General features: G+C 43.2%; 1 protein-coding gene across 2 annotated transcripts; it reads right to left on the bottom strand.

Annotated features, from left to right (window-relative positions):
• Positions 1-92: 92 nt before the first annotated feature.
• BECN1 (beclin 1) lies at positions 93-10720 on the bottom strand. Of its 2 annotated transcripts, XM_055320374.1 has the most exons (13): positions 10587-10720; positions 10183-10311; positions 8152-8219; positions 6798-6856; positions 6274-6342; positions 6032-6122; positions 5782-5918; positions 5421-5615; positions 4368-4514; positions 2818-2967; positions 2245-2305; positions 1649-1791; positions 93-911 (listed from the first exon to the last, which is right to left on the bottom strand). In XM_055320374.1, the coding sequence occupies exons 2-13, from the start codon at positions 10307-10309 to the stop codon at positions 743-745; spliced, it is 1416 nt and encodes a 471-aa protein (XP_055176349.1). In that variant the 5' UTR covers positions 10310-10311; positions 10587-10720; the 3' UTR covers positions 93-742. The 2 variants fall into 2 exon arrangements, with proteins under 2 accessions (XP_055176349.1, XP_055176352.1); XM_055320377.1 differs by lacking the exon at positions 6274-6342.
• Positions 10721-16462: the final 5742 nt, after the last annotated feature.

Below are 16462 nucleotides of genomic sequence, written 5' to 3'. Positions count from 1 at the left end.
TGTTTCGACAGAATTTCCACATACCTGCACTTGAACTCAATACTCCCAGAATATAAAGCACTCTATCTTAGTCAACAAAAAACCCAACAGTGTACCTCTGGGCAGTTATCAGACTGCAGTAAATCTTTTATTACAAATAATTAAATCTTTCCATAATGTCTCAGACAATATCAAACACCATTTCATATTTCTAACAGAGAGCAGAGTAGGCATTCAGTACTAGAACTGAGTGAGGACAAGAGTGTTAAATTTCAAGCTTCTGATCACACCACCTGGTGACCAAAGCTTATGTGTCATTTTCTCACGTTGGCCAACTGTGTCTCACACATCTCGTCATCTCAGTGGAGACAAAAGTTTCTATTTCATATTGTAAGTGCAGAAAGTTGAGAGAGATAAAACCCATCGAAAACATATCAATCTCAACTCAATTCAGTTAACAACAACAACAACAACAACAAAGCAAATTTAAATTAGTTGTTTTGAGGGGAGAGAGGGAAATGAAGGTATGGGATTAAGAGTCAAAACTATGACAAAGGCTGGTAGCTGTACATGGCATGTTGTAGCTCTGGAAACTGTCACATGATATCCTAAAATAAAGTGGCTTTTGTAGATTTTTTTCTTTTTTGGTATTGTAAACATGTGCTGTTTAATAGTACCCGAATTTAATTTAAAACATTTTTTTCTCTTTGCAAACAAAACAATTTAAAGCCTTTAAGGCAAATGTCTCCCTAAGAAAAAAAAGTCATTTGTTATAAAACTGTGAAGACACCCAAGCAAGACCCCACTTAAGATTCGTTAGCATGAACTTGAGAGCTTTTGTCCACTGTTCCTCAGAGTTAAACTGGGTTTTGATGGAATAGGAGCCGCCACTGCCTCCTGTGTCTTCAATCTTGCCTTTCTCCACATCCATCCTGCAGATGGACAGAGCAGAGCTCATTAGTAACTGAGATCAGAGTTAAGTCAGTTCAGGCAAATGGGCAGGGACTTGATCATGGGACCATTCACGTCATTTTATCTATTAAAGAACTCTTGGCGAGGGATGGTAGTGTATTTTGGATTTGCTTGAAAGCCAAACATCAAGAAGGTTGTCACAAGAGCCTCATTGTCATTGCAGAGTACAGGGACGGGACACACACCCAAACAAATGAAAAGCCTGGAGCAGAGGGTAAATGAGGGTTACAGTACTCCTGACTGTTTTCCTGAGCATCCCTGAACTCATGGGGAGAGGAGGGAGGCAGAAGAAAAGAAATGCTTTGTTTTGGGGTGATAGAAGTAGCTCAGCCTTACTCTCTTGAACTACGGTCTCTATCACTGAGCTCCTACGAGATTTGACCAAAGGAAGCATTCCTGTATATTTCCAAGGGCTTAAGCAGAAAAGCTTTCTGAAATTAGAAGGCCAGTTTGAGCTCTGTGGTAAGCAACTCCCCCAAAGCACCAGAGATAATATTCTTTCTCTTCAAGGACCAGGTGGTCAGGTTTTGTCCTGCTTGGAGCATTGACTCAGTCTTTGCCCATCGGTGTTATGTGATTTTGCACCATTTTCTGCTTTCCCACCATTTATACTATGTCTTGCTTCCATTCTTACTGTCCTTTCAGTCCTGTCCATTTGGTCCCACCCCAGGTTCATTCGGCATCAGGGAATACTGACCTGTAGGGCAGACAAAAACGGGTTTCGCCTTTCTCAACCTCTTCTTTGAACTGTTGCACGCAGTCCAGGAAAGCCACCATGGCATGGTCAAACTTGTTGTCCCAGAAAAACCGCAACCCCCCAGAACAATATAACGGCAGCTCCTGCTCAAGAAGAGAAAGAACTGGCTCAGGGCGTGGCACCAAGACAGGCTACCAGACATTTCTCCCAAGCCTATCAACCTCTTAAGTCATGTTTCATCTGTATTTATTCCACTGGAAACAGCAACCTTGGGCCAATACAATGCACCTAAGAACTGTTCACCACCACTGGAAATGTATTATACACCTATCTCATGGTGATTCCTTTCCTACCCTAGCATATGCCTCCTCCTCTGATCTGCTCTTGGACCTTTACAACAGACTGTTAAAAACCTACTTTGTGTCTCTAGGCCTCAAAGAGCTAATCCTGAACTAGATAAGACACTGAACAAGACATGGGATAATGAGACACTTCTGGCTAAGAAAGAATCTAAGAAATGCTAATATCCAAGGTAAACTATCTGTCAGAAAGTACAAGGATTCTGCACTCCACTGAAAATGGGACTTCCCAGATACCTTAGATTTGTCTGTCAGAGACTCCAGATACGAATGGTTTCCATAGGGAACAAGTCGATACCTAAAATGGAGATGCATATGGAGATGGATACAGGACTCCTCCTAAAGTGATTATCGGAATGTTATAACCCAGTCATTTTCGGGCTTCATCCTACCCAAGGACTACTTTTATTATTCCTACCCACCTTTTCATTTTCCCGTAGGCTCCATGTTTAAAAGATATTGTTTACTGAACAAAGTACATTTATTATATAATTGTCTGGTGACCTTTCATTGGTAAATGTAGGTCTTATTTAGGCTGAAAAAAAAAAGCTGCAAACAGCTTGAGGAACCATCAAGGTTCTGGAGACGATGGGTTGGGGATCACAACTCTGGCCAGGCAGTTCAAGGACTGCCCAATGAGTGGAAAGAGCCCTGTCCTAAGGGGAAAATCAGAAGCAAAGGCTCCACACACAGAAAACTCTCAGCGTGTTGGGAGCAAGGGCTCCTGTCATAGCAGAAAAGAATACTAGGCTGGAGATACAGAATATATCAGGGACATGCCACACCCCAAGAAAAGAGTGCATTTCTTACCTCTGAAATTTCAGACCCATCTTATTGGCCAGGGCGTGGAGCAGCAACACTGTCTGACCCCAAGCAGCATTAATCTCATTCCATTCCACAGGAACACTGGGCAGGCGACCCAGTCGGAAGTTATTGATTGTGCCGAACTGTCCACTGTGCCTGGAGGAAGGCAGGAGGATAGGGGGAAGTATAGGGAGAATTGAATGCTCAGCAACTTCTCAGACTTCTGCTCCCACCTAAATCCTCACATACATGGCTCTCCTCATCTCCAGATTCATATACCTAAGCTCTCCTTGGCACTTTATTTACTTACTTAAGCAAATCCTATGTCCAATGTGGGGCTTGAACTCACGACCCCAAGATCAAGAGTTACCTGCTCTACCGACCAAGCCAGTCAGGCACCCCTCTACTGGGCCCTTTAAGTACAATGTGAGTTGTCATCTTTCCTCCTGTGCTCAGATGCCAAAAACAGAAATGGGGGCATCATCCTTGAATGCTTTCTCTCTGCTCTCTCCCCTCAAAAACCACCAAGCTCTCTTGATTGGACTTCCTAAATCTCTTCAATTTGTCCACTCTTTTCCACACTCAATGCCACTGCTCTATCTTTTCCCACTTGGAGTCCTATGGACAAGTCTCCTTACCACTGGCACTGCCTTCCCTGTCCCATCACTTCTCACACCACAGGTGAAACTATCATTCACAAATACAAATGTAATTAGGTCACTTCCCTGCCTAAAACGCTTCAGTGGTTTCCACTGCCCCTTGGATGAAGCCCAAATCCCTTAATAAGGCCTACGAGCTCCCTGGGGAACTGGTGACTCTCCAGTTTCATATCCTGTCACTCTCCCCTTTACATTCAATCTCCCATCACAATAAGCTCCTTTCAGTTCTCTGGACTCACCACTCCCACGTTCCTCTGTTTCTTTGCACATGATGTTCCTCTGCTAGGAACAACCCCCTCCTCTGCAGACTTCCACTTCACACATCTCAGTTTAAACATCAACCCCCCACCCCAGGATAAACTTTCCATGTGGCCTTCCCAAACTGAGCCAAGTGCCTTTGTGTGGCCCCAGAGGTCCCCCAGCCCTGAGGTTCACAATTATCACGGTGCATCACAATTAACCATCACATCTTCACCCCCGAGATTATAAGCAACTAGAAGGTAGAGTGCAATGCTGTATGCTGTTGCCCTTCTGGCACTTAGCAGTGTCTACCATGTATGAGATGCTCAATAAATACTAGTTAAATGGACAAAACGTTGAATAAATACATCAATGATCCTAGGAGGGAAGAAAGCAGCACTTGGGTAGATGACAAAGTTTATATGGGACTGGAAGGCTCAGATCTTTTCTTTTCCTTGGGGGAGTGGATGTCACCAAGCTCTAGAATTCCAACCCCTGGAAGTGCCTATCCCATCATGGGGAATGCAAGCAACCTGGATGGGGAGACGATATACAGTCCTATTTAGTGGGAGGTGGGCTTCCTGGCTCAGTGGTCTGTAGCTGAAGTGCAGGTGTAGAGTGCTTCCCAGACCCTCCTCACCCTCTAGCCCATATTACCAGATGTGGAAGGTCGCGTTAAAGACATTGGTTTTCTTCAGCTTGTCCAGCTGCATCTGGGCATAACGCATCTGGTTTTCCACACTCTTCAGCTCATCATCCAGCTCCAGCTGCTGTCGCTTGAATTCACTATATTCCCTCTGATACCTGTGAGCAGCAAGGTGGCCACTGAAGGATGTTTGGGGCTGTTTGAAGGTTTGGGGCTGAAATTTCTCTCACCACCCCTCATGACAATCTATTCTGGTAGTTATGGTTAGACCCAGTTACAGCATCCTTTCTATTTGGCACAGATCCCATTCAAAGGAACATACAAGTCCTAGTTGTTTTGCCTGCGAGGGACAGAAATGTCTCAAATTCCAGTCACCCATATGCAAAAGGTAGGGGAAAACAGGACTCTCCCAAACCAAGGCCAAGCGGCTCTTGTATTTCTGATCTTTTACAGAAGTGAGGTGAGGGGGTTATAAGTGGCCTTTTCCATGAACTGACCATAACTGAACTTCTATAACTTCACTTCTAGATACTTAACTGTCTTTTTAGTTAGTAGACACCATTTCCAAGGAAATTTGCTCACTACTTTGAAAGAAATAACTTTTCTGCCACTTCCCCAAGAATGTGTGGACACTGGATCTCCTCCACTAGGCAGAGGGTTCTCTCAGGTCAAGATTACCAGTGAAATTTTTGGGCTGGGAAAGAATGAACATAGGGCAATATTCTCATCTTTCCAGAGGAGGATGCCAGATTGGGTGGGTGACTTACCCAAATGAGCCCAGTTCCCTAAAGGGCAGAAATGCAACCTGAACCCTGGTTTCTCTATTTAACCAACCCACTTTTTTCTCTTAATTAGGCTGAGCCCCATACATATCCCTCCCAACAGACCTCAAGAAACAGGGAACAGGGCCTGCAATGCCCTGTTCCAGTATGAGGAATCTAGAGCAGACATGCTGCCAAATGACAGGTGACTGCAACTTACAAACCACTCAGACAAATTCAGTTAGAAGCCACTTCTCCTGAGCCTCAAGGCCAAGAAGACAGAGGAATAGGGTGATCACTCACTGAGCTTCCTCCTGATCCAGTCTCTCAGCCTCAGCCTGGACCTTCTCGAGATTTTCTGCCACTATCTTGCGGTTCTTCTCCACCTCTTCCAGCTCCTGGATCAGCCTCTCCTCCTCTAGTGCCAGCTCCCTGAGCTCCATCTGTAGCTGTTCACTGTCATCCTCATTCATTTGCTCCAAGATCTCTAAACAGCGTCTGCCAAGGACATGGAATATACTCACTGCAGGGAACCTTGTTATGCTGTTTACGCGAGCAGAGCACAGCTCCCAGGTAAGAGCCAAATAGTCTCAGAGCAGTGACAGCTCTAAGACTCTAAGCTCTCAGATCCGGATTTCCGGGCACCAGTTATAGGGGCGCTCACTTGTAGTTCTGACACTCATTTTCAGTGACGTTGAGCTGAGTGTCCAGTTGGTCTAAGAGAGTATCTGTGCATTCCTCACACAGTGGGTGATCCACATCGGTCTGGCCTGACATGATGTCAAAAAGGTCCCCAGTGACCTAGAAGGGTGGGGTGTAGGAGAGTCAGGTAGGGCTTGCTCCATGTGGCCTGTCTGGCCACCCACTCTAGCAGCTGGGGCCCACTGCTGGACACAGCAATGCTGCAGACTTGCCTTCAGTCTTCGGCTGAGGTTCTCCATGGTACCACCGTCAGATGCCTCCCCGATCAGAGTGAAGCTGTTGGCGCTTTCTGTAGACATCATCCTGCAGACAGCCCCCCGCCCATGGGCCACGTGAGGGAGCAGAGAGGCCTCCTCCACCTACTGCAGTGGCAGTGGCAGAGACTCTCAAGCACCGGCTGAGGGGGCCTCAAAGCGCATACCCACTCCTAGCCCGACTGGCCTCCCAAGGGTACCTCTCTCCCAAGGGAAGGCCATGCTGGTCTTCCACAGGGCCACTCAGCACGAAGGATGGCCTAGATGGACTAAGGAGGGAGAGGGGGCATCAAAAACTGACATGTGTGTGTGTGTCTACAGTAGAAAAGGAGGAGAATCAGGAAAGACCATTTTTAAATATTATATCCCTTGCCAGCTGCCTTTACATACATCAGCAACTAAAAGCCCAAACATCTAAGAACATCTGCTATTTTAAAGCTTTTCAAGAGCCCATCTCTTTTATTAGGCATTCACTCCTTCAGACTTTTCTCAATTCTTCATCACAAGAGCCACTGTCCCTTCCCACTGTGTGAATGGATACAGGGAAAACCAATACTGGAAAGTGATGGGCCAGGTATGTATAAGAGGATACATCTTTTCTGGAGGAGGCAAAAAGCTAGGTGATGATTCATCTCCATCACCTTTCTCCAGGTCTTAATTCTGGGTTCCATTAAAATTCTACTGGCCTTTGGCAAGGATTAGGGGGCTAGGGAGTAGCAGGCACCTGGCCGGGGGGATGAATCTGCGGGAGACACCATCCTGGCGAGTTTCAAGAAACGGCTCCTGGGAAGGAAATAAGAGGACATTAGAATTCTGGCAGCTTAGGGATCCCTGGGTGGCTCAGCAGTTTGGTGCCTGCCTTCGGCCCAGGGCGTGATCCTGGAGGCCCGGGATCGAGTCCCACGTCAGGTTCCCTGCATGGAGCCCCTGCTTCTCCGTCTCTCTCTGTGTCTCTCATGAATAAATAAATAAAATCTTAAAAAAAAAAAAAAAAAAAAAGAATTCTGGCAGCTTAAAGGTGGAGTCCCAAACAGCCTCAGAACTATCTGGCTTTACCGTTTATTGAAAACTGCAGGACTTGATAAACCACAGAGGCTTAATAGGTATTACCTAGCCAATCCCTAGATATGTACACTAAGAAAGGACCTCAAGTACAGACAAACACCAAGTCCTATGTGACTTTTTGTGGGAAACAGTATCTCCTATGTTTTACTCTACTGGAGTTAAATTTGTATTTTCTCAACACTTACCAGTTACCGGTAGAAGAGAAAATGCCCTGAATCACAGCACAAGGAAAAAGCCAGATCAAACTGCAATGAAGTTTGCCATGGCATACAACAAAGTAGATAATTTGTATGTTTTTGATATTTTGATATAATTTCATGAGATCAAGTTCTTATGACCTCTACCTTTAGCAAAGAAAATTATCACTGACATTATCACAGTTTAAAAATGACACACTGAGAGTGCCTTGGTGGCTCAGTCGGTTAAGCATCTGCCTTCAGCTCAGGTCATGATCTCAGGATCCTGGGATTGGGCCCCGAGGTGGGCTCCCTGCTCAGGCAGGGTGTCTGCTTCTCCCTCTGCCTCCCCTTTGCCCCCTGCTTGTGTGCACATACTCCCTCTCTCTAATAAATCAAATCCTTAAAATAAATAAGTAAAAATAAATAAAAATGACACGTCCTCTAACACTTAACAATCCTTTCTGGCTAGGTTAATCACACTGTAATCCAAATCAAGATGCTTTTGAGAACAGAGAGGAGTGGATATTAATAATTAGCTAGGGACAACAGATGTAAACCAGGCATGCCTTGAGATGACCTAGACACGTAGATCATCTCATCTCCCACCTATAACAGCTTGTAATTCTGCTTCAAATAAAAAGCTTCTCCCCACATTTTAAAATTATGCTTCATTCAGTAATCCTGTGACCTCAGGTGCACTTCAGTATCTCCCCAATGACCCACAGTGGCCTGATCATGAAGAATATCTCTGGGTCCGGAGATCCCCAAAATCTGGGGGATCCTTAAGCACCAAGTACCCTGTAGAAACCCAGTTTGCATTCCAGTATTTCATACCTCTCCTGAGTTAGCCTCTTCCTCTTGGGTCTCTCCTGGTTTCACCTGGGCTGTGGCAAGTAATGGAGCTAAGGACAAGGAAAATATTAGAGTTAGAAAAAAGTCTTTAAAAAGCTGGAGTATATATGAAAGTATGGGAAAATAAAACAAAACAAAACTCATCACCACTCCCACGTCATCTTTTTTTTTTTCCACTTCATCTTTTTTAAAGTACCACTTGCACATAGATAAATCTCGTGTCTTCTTCCTCTTACCCCCATTAAATCAGATTAAAGAATTGCTCATTTTTTCCCATTATAATATCATGATTGTGTTATTTTTTTTAATCTTTTTTTTAAAGATTTTATTTATTTATTCATAGAGACAGAGAGGCAGAGGGAGAAGCAGGCATCATACAGAGAGCCTGACGTGGGACTCGATCCAGGGTCTCCAGGATCACGCCCTGGGCCGCAGGCAGCGCTAAACCACTGCGCCATGGGGACTGCCCATGATTGTGTTTTTAAAAAGATACCTTATCTTTCAAAAATGCTTACTGAAACATTTACAGTATTTTTATGTTTGAGATTTGCTCCCAAATAATTTGGGGTGGAAGGCAATAGATGGGGCTGTAGATGAAACATGATTTAAATATGCTTTGATAATTGTTGAGGCTAGCTCATGGGTACATGAAGATTCATTATACTCTGAAGTTTTCTGTAATAAAAGTTAACATCCTTTTTCCTCCAAAATAATTAGGAAGGAACATGAGGGAACTTTCTGGGGAGATGACATATATGGATATATTTTCTATATCCCAATGATCTGAGTTACATGAGTGTATCCATTTTGTCAAAAATGCACAGCTAAGATTTGTACATTTAAAGGCATGACAATTAAAAAAAAAGAATAAAAAACAAAATAATTGAGTGGGGAGGGGAGGTGTGTGAAGATATAGAAAACACAAAAATAGCACAACGTAGCTAATGTTGAAGCTGGGTGATGGATACAAGGGAGTTCATTATGCTATTCCCTTGACCATATGATTGAAATTTTCTGTAATAAAAGATTAGAATGTATTAAAAGTTTAGTCCCACTCAAAAAAGAGAAATTGGGGGATCCCTGGGTGGCGCAGCGGTTTGGCGCCTGCCTTTGGCCCAGGGCGCGATCCTGGAGACCCGGGATCGAATCCCACGTCAGGCTCCAGGTGCATGGAGCCTGCTTCTCCCTCTGCCTGTGTCTTTGCCTCTCTCTCTCTCTCTCTCTCTCTCTGTATGACTATCATAAATAAATTTAAAAAAAAAAAAAAAAAAAAAGAGAAATTGGTAGCAACAATAATAGCTAGTTAACATTTGAGTACTATTTGCCCAGCATATTCCTAAGTACTTATGTTCTTTAACATATTTGATTCTTACAAGTACCCTGAGGTCATTTTACATTTTACAGATAAAGAAACCAAGGAACCAGGGCTTCGAAAGTAAAACGTCATTCAGCTAGTAAATGACATTTATGATTTAAATCAAGGCAAGCTGACTCTGGACTAATGAGCTTATTTAAACTATCTATTCAGCCTTTTCTTTCTTTTCTAACTTCATCTCACCTCTTGGGACTTTAAGACTCTATTCCTCCATTTACCTGCTGTTGGCCCCCGGATAAGCTTTAACTTCTCTGAGCTTCAATTCCTCATCTGTAAAATGATGACCTCCACTGGGGTTGTTGTAGGGATAAATGATGTAACGCATGTAGTGCACTTGCTATATGGTACGCTCTCAAAAAATGCTGTTTATAATTATACATACATATTCCTTTACTTTGAAACAGCAGGAGCAGAAAAACTAAGGTTATTTCCTTAAACCAGAAAGCTCTCAGAAGCACAGTGTCAGAACTGCTTCATGTTGGAAATGAAAAAACAGGGAGCCCGAAAGATGAAATGACTTTCCTGGGTTCACAGCGCGTCTATGGCAGATGACAATGACAGGCACCTTAAGAACTACATCTCCAAAGCTGCCCACTTTCCACAATCTTGATCACCCTCGTTCCAAAGGTCTCCCTGACCTGTGAGCTCCTGGATGGTGACACGATCCAGGATCTTGAAGCTCGTGTCCAGTTTCAGGGGCTGGCTGCAACGCTGGCACACGAAGCTCACCTGCATGGTGCTGCTGGAAGCTTTAGACCCCTCCATCCCTGCGGTGGTAGAGAGGAGGCCATGTTAGGGAGAATCAGCGCCCTTGAACCTTAGGTCCGGGGCTACCAGCAGCCTTGCTGGTGTAGTGACGGGGGGAAATCCTCGCCCGCGCCGTTCCCTGTAGGAGCAGTCGGATATCAGGCGCACCCGCTTCCGGGGCAGCCCTGGCAAAGGCAGTTTATCAGCCCAGAGTCAGGGGAGCGGCTTCGACAGGGGCCGTCAGGGTTCCCAGGCTCCCTTCCGAAGCCCCAGCTCAGCCCCCGAAGCTCGTCACCTTGGGGCCCGGAGCCCGCCACCCTGCTCCAGTCTACCGTGGGGGCGCCGTGGCGTCGGGTCTGCGGGGGAGCGAGGCCTCCAGGGCTGCCATCGCCCAGGCTTCCGCTACTTCCCGGTCGGCCGGCGGAGGACTTCCGCACGAACCGGACGTGACGTCAGGACCGCCTTGCTGAAGCTCCTAAGGTCGGTCCTAGGCTACTCGCTTAGGGACCCCGCCGCGCCCCCTACAGGCTGAGCTGGGAAGCGCGGCAGGCGTCGGTGGGTGGGCAATAGTAGCCAGGGGAGATGCCTGGGACGGAGTTGGGAAAGAATGAGGAGCCTCACCCAGTAGGTAATTCTGTGACTTTTCTTTAGATTCTCACTTCTGAATGGAACCCCTGAAATTTTTAAATTCTTCCTGCAGTATCAGTTTTAAAAGTTTCTCCTTGGTGGGTACCTGGGAGGCTAAGTGTCAGCCTCTGGCTCAGGTCAAGATCCCCAAGTCCTGGGATTGAACCCATCTCAGCTGGGAGCCTGCTTCTCCCTCTCCCTCTGCTGCTCCGTCTGCTTGTGCTCTCCCTCTGTCAAATAAATAAATAAAATCTTAAAAAATAAAATAAAAGTTTCTCCTTGGGAGAGCTGGGTTTTCTTTCAAATGCCCCTGAAAGAGTGATAGACACACTTGAAGGGGAAGGTGAGGAGGTAAATTTTAGATTTTAAAATTTCGGTCATTAATTAGGGAAAATCAAGCACTTCAGATATCAAATATTTGGTTATTAAAATAATAAAACTAAAACATTTTTGTCTTGGTGCTGGAATAGACCACAATCAATGGAACATAATATAGTTCAAAAATAGACCAAGTTTACAGGGGTAAAAGTTAGTATTTCAAATCAGTGGGGAAATGAGACTTAGTGATGAGTGGAGCCAAAGAGCCATGTAGATAGCAGAGAGCTAAATCTCTACCTCTTTGTTTATGCCAAAAGAAGCTCCAAGTCACAAATTTAAACATAAAGAACACAACGATTAAATGTACTAGTTGAAAGCATTAATGGATTATTTTTTATAATTTTGGAGTGGAGAAAGTTTCTCTAAGCCTAACATGAAAATCAAAAACCAGAAAGGAAAACACAGGATTTTACTCCTTAGAAATTAAAACTTTATGGGACACCTGGGTGGCTCAGCTGTTGAGCGTCTGCCTTTGGCTCAAGGAGTGATCTTGGAGTCCCCTCTGCCTGTGTCTCTGCCTGTGTGTGTGTGTGTGTGATGAATAAGTAAAATCTTTAAAAGAAAATAAGAAATTAAAACTTTCTGAACCATCAATGACGCTGTAAAAAAATTTACAAAAAATGTAGAAAATAGTTGCAGCTCATAAGATAGAAGGTAAATTTCCTCAAAATACAGAGGTCCATTCAATCAATAGAAACACCAAAAGACCAATAATGAAATGGGCAAAAAATATGAAAAAGTGAGCTTGCAGAACAACAAATGATTGATAAAGCAATAGATGCTTCATTTCATTTGTAATTACATCAATGGAAGTGAAATTTAAGTGGGGCAGCATTGCTGCTTTATGAGATTGGTAAAGGCTGAACCAGTTGATAACATCCAATGCTGACGAGCATTTGTGAAACTCTAGAATGCCATTGGCTGGGAGTGTAAGATTTTTTTTTTAAAGATTTTATTTATTTACTCATGAGAGACAGAGAGTGAGAGAGGCAGAGAGAGAAGCAGGCTCCATGCAGGGAGCCCGATGTGGGACTTGATCCTGAGACTCCAGGATCACGCCCTGGGCCAAAGGCAGGCACTCAACCATTGAGCTACCCAGGCATCCTCAGGAGTGTAAATTAGTATAATGTTTTCAGTGGTCAATTTGGAAACATCTATCAAATTTTTAAGTGTTCATATTCTTTGATTTATAAAATCTCTTTCTAGGAATTTCCTAATAGATATACAAGTGCATAAATACATACATACAAGAATATTCACTGCTGGGATCCCTGGGTGGCGCAGCGGTTTAGCGCCTGCCTTTGGCCGGGGGCGCAATCCCAGAGACCTGGGATCGAATCCCACGTCGGGCTCCCGGTGCATGGAGCCTGCTTCTCCCTCTGCCTATGTCTCTGCCTCTCTCTCTCTCTGTGTGTGACTATCATAAATAAATAAAAATTAAAAAAAGAATATTCACTGCTAAATGTCCTTCACTCATAGAGGATTGTTTAAATAAATGATGGTGTTGTTCATTCAGCAGAGTACTATGCAGCCATTAAAAAGAGTAAACTTGCTTTTTTTTTGGTTCGCTTCGCTGCTTTGTGAATAGTCTGAAGAAGGGCAAAGTTGCAAGCAGGGAGACCAGGGAAGAGGTTTTTCCATGAATTGAGACAAAAGGTGTCAACTGAAATAAAAATTATAGGCAGTATACATGGTATGATTTTATTTGTTCAAAAAAGTAACATGACATATAACATGACATGTTATGTGGACAATGGGACAGAGACTTTTTCTTCTACTTAAGGCAAGTTTGTACTGCTGGATTTTTTTTTTTACAATAAGCCTACTATTCATTTACAACAAAATTAAACCTTTTACAGGAAGATAATATAACAAACACAGGAAGTTAGGGGAGTAGTGTTATAAAGTTACCCATAATCTCACCACACTATAATTTTTCTGTTTTTTTTTCCTGTGTACTTTAACACAGTTGTATTTGTATTTATAATCTGTATGAAATTTTTGTATCCTCATTTTCCAATTTAATATTACATATTTTTTAATTGGCTACACAATTTTTGTAATTGTCATTCTCATGGCTGCATTACATTACATCAAATGAATGACCTTAATGTATTTCTTTTTTGCTGAAAATTTCCATTGTTTCCAGTTTTGGTGATTACAGTAATGCTGCAATGAAGGGCTGACTGCTTTCTTGTGTTAGTCTCACAGTTGGGATTACTGAATTAAAAGAGCATGGCTATTTCATGTCTACTAACTAACATTAGCAATTACTTTAGAAAGTGGTTGTATGTAATTGTATTCTGTCTTCCTTCAGTAGTGTATGAGAGAGCCTGTTCGAGATGCCTTGGCCAGTATTGGTATCATATACCTGAGGAATAACGGCCAAATAAAAAAAAAAAGGCACTTCCCTGTTATTTTCATTGGCATTGTTGGTTACTTGTATATATTAGTTTGCTGTAGTTTCTCTTTTGTGACTTCTCTCTTTGCATCCTTTGCTCATTTTTCTGCTAGATTCTTAATATTTTTAACATTTTTCATCAATTTATGTGAATTCTATTTAATTAAGGTGTTTTCCAGATTTGCATGAGCTTTACATTTTTATAAACTCAAATCTGCTTTTTTCTTTCTTTTTTTTAAATCCTTTTTCTTTTTTTTAATTTTTATTTATTTATGATAGTCACAGAGAGAGAGAGAGAGAGAGAGAGAGAAAGAGAGAGGCAGAGACACAGGCAGAGGGAGAAGCAGGCTCCATGCACTGGGAGCCCGATGTGGGATCCGATCCCGGGTCTCCAGGATCGCGCCCTGAGCCAAAGGCAGGCACCAAACCGCTGTGCCACCCAGGGATCCCCAAATCTGTTTTTTTCTTGGTGACTTATATTCCTTAGAAAGTTGTTTCTACAGAATAAATAAATTAATATTAAAATTTTATTTTTTAAAAGATTTTATTTATTTATTCATGAGAGACCCAGAATGAGAGAGAGACAGGCAGAGACACAGGCAGAGGGAAAAGGAGGCTCCATGCAGGGAGCCTGATGTGGGACCCGATCCTGGAACTCCAGGATCACACCCTGAGTGGAAGGCAGGCGCTAAACTGCTGAGCCACCCAGGCATCCCCTAAATTAAAATTTTAAAATGATTTTATTTGAGAGAGAGAGAGAGAGAGAGAGAGAGAGAGAAAGCACAAGTAAGAAGAGGAGCAGAAGGAGAGGGGCAAGCAGACTTCCTGTTGAGCATGGAGCCTGACATGGGGCTTGATCACACAACCCTAAGATCATGACTTGAGCTGAAATCAAGAGTTGGACACTTACTGACTGAACCACCCAGGTGCCTGTAAATTAAATTTAAAAAAAAGAAGGTTGTTCTCACTTCCAGAAATAACTTTCCTATTATTTTAAATAGTACGATTTTCCTACAGTTGGTATTAGATGTAGTATGTGGAACCAGATTGATCTTCTCCTGGTATTGCTAACTAATTAGAGATTAGACACTTCTTCCTCTTGGATCTTTCAGCATGAACCTCCCCTCCCCACACACTCTGGAGGAGGTAAGCAGAATCATCCCCAAAGAATTCTCACCTTGGCCTGGTGTGGCTGGTTCATAGTCCTACATTTCTTCCTGCTTGGCTGCCACTAACACCATCTCAGAAAGGCATAAAGATGTAATGAACTTCTAAAGAGTAGAGCATATAGAGATTACAGCTGAGGGTTTAGAGGTGCCTGGGTTCAGAAACCTGTCTTTGTCATTTGCCAGTTCTGACCTCGTACAAGTTATTTAGCGACCGTGTGCCTTGTTTCCTAATTTATAAAATGAGAATAATAGTATATGTCACATAGAGTAGTGTGATGATTAAATGAGCTAATAATATGAAACACAAAGAACAATGCCTGGCACATGGAAAACTGTATGCCCTGCTACTTGGAGGGTAAATGACAGGTAGCATGCATAGTGCTTGAGGAACTATCAGGAATGGACAAAGTACCTAAGTCATTGATTCAGCAAAGATTTATTGAGGACCTACTATGTGCTAGTCACTTTTCTATGTTGAGGATACACTGGCCAACTCTTCAGATAGTTTATATTCCAGAGGAGAGAATTTGACAATAAATTTGTAAACAGATTAGATGATCAGATAATGGTAGGTATGAAGGATTGAATCGTGTCCCCACAAAATATGTTGAAGTTTGAACCTCAGTATCTGCAAATGTGGCTTATTTGGAAATAGGGCTTTTGCTGATGATCAAGTCAATGAGATTGTTAGGATGGGCCCTAAACCAATTTGACTGATATCCTTTTATTTATTTATTTTTAAAAGGTTTTATTTATTTATTCATGAGAGACAGGCAGAAGCAAGCTCCATGCAGGGAGCCCGATGTGGGACTTGATCCTGGGACCCCAGAATCACACCCTGGGCTGAAGGCAGGTGCCAAACCACTGAGCCACCCAGGGATCCCTGGCTGATATCCTTTTAAAGAGGGGATACAAAGATGCATGTGAACAGAGGGAAGATGAGTGAAGAGACACAGGGAGATGACTGGTTACAAGCCAAAGAACACCTGAGGCTACCAGGAGTGGGGAGACAGGCCTAGAATAGATTCTTCCCTAGCACCTTTCTTTGTTTTTATTTATTTTAAAGATTTTATTTATTTGAGAGAGAGACAGTGAGAGAAAGCACGAGCGAGCAGAAGGGCAAAGGGAGAAGCAGTTTCCCTGCGGAGCAGAGAGACTGTTACGAGGCTTGATCCCAGGATCCTGAGATCATGCCTGAGCCCCAGGCAGACACTTAACTGACTGAGCCACCCAGGTGCCCTTCCTTAGCACCTTTAGAGGGAGCACAGGTCTGCTGACGCTTTGATGTCAGACTTCTAGTCCCTAGAACTTCTAGTACCTAGAAAAAGAAAAGATAATTCTTTTTCCTTGTTCTAAGCCACCCAGTTTGTGGCACTTTGTTAAAGCAGTAAACCAATATAATAGGTGTGATGAGGAAAATACATACATAAGAATAAGTAGGAGCAAGGGTGGGTGGAGTTTCTTCAACTGGGAGATTCAGGAGGCCCTCTGTCAGCTGGCAAACCATTGAGGGTGGTAAGCACAGAATAGATATGATTGGGCTTACTATTTATTTATTTATTTATTTATTTATTTATTTATTTATAATTTATATAA

Source organism: Nyctereutes procyonoides, unplaced genomic scaffold, assembly GCF_905146905.1.
Source record: "Nyctereutes procyonoides isolate TBG_1078 unplaced genomic scaffold, NYPRO_anot_genome, whole genome shotgun sequence".
NCBI lineage: Eukaryota > Metazoa > Chordata > Mammalia > Carnivora > Canidae > Nyctereutes > Nyctereutes procyonoides.
Note: the sequence above shows the minus strand (reverse complement) of the source record. Positions and strands in the feature narration are given on the sequence as shown.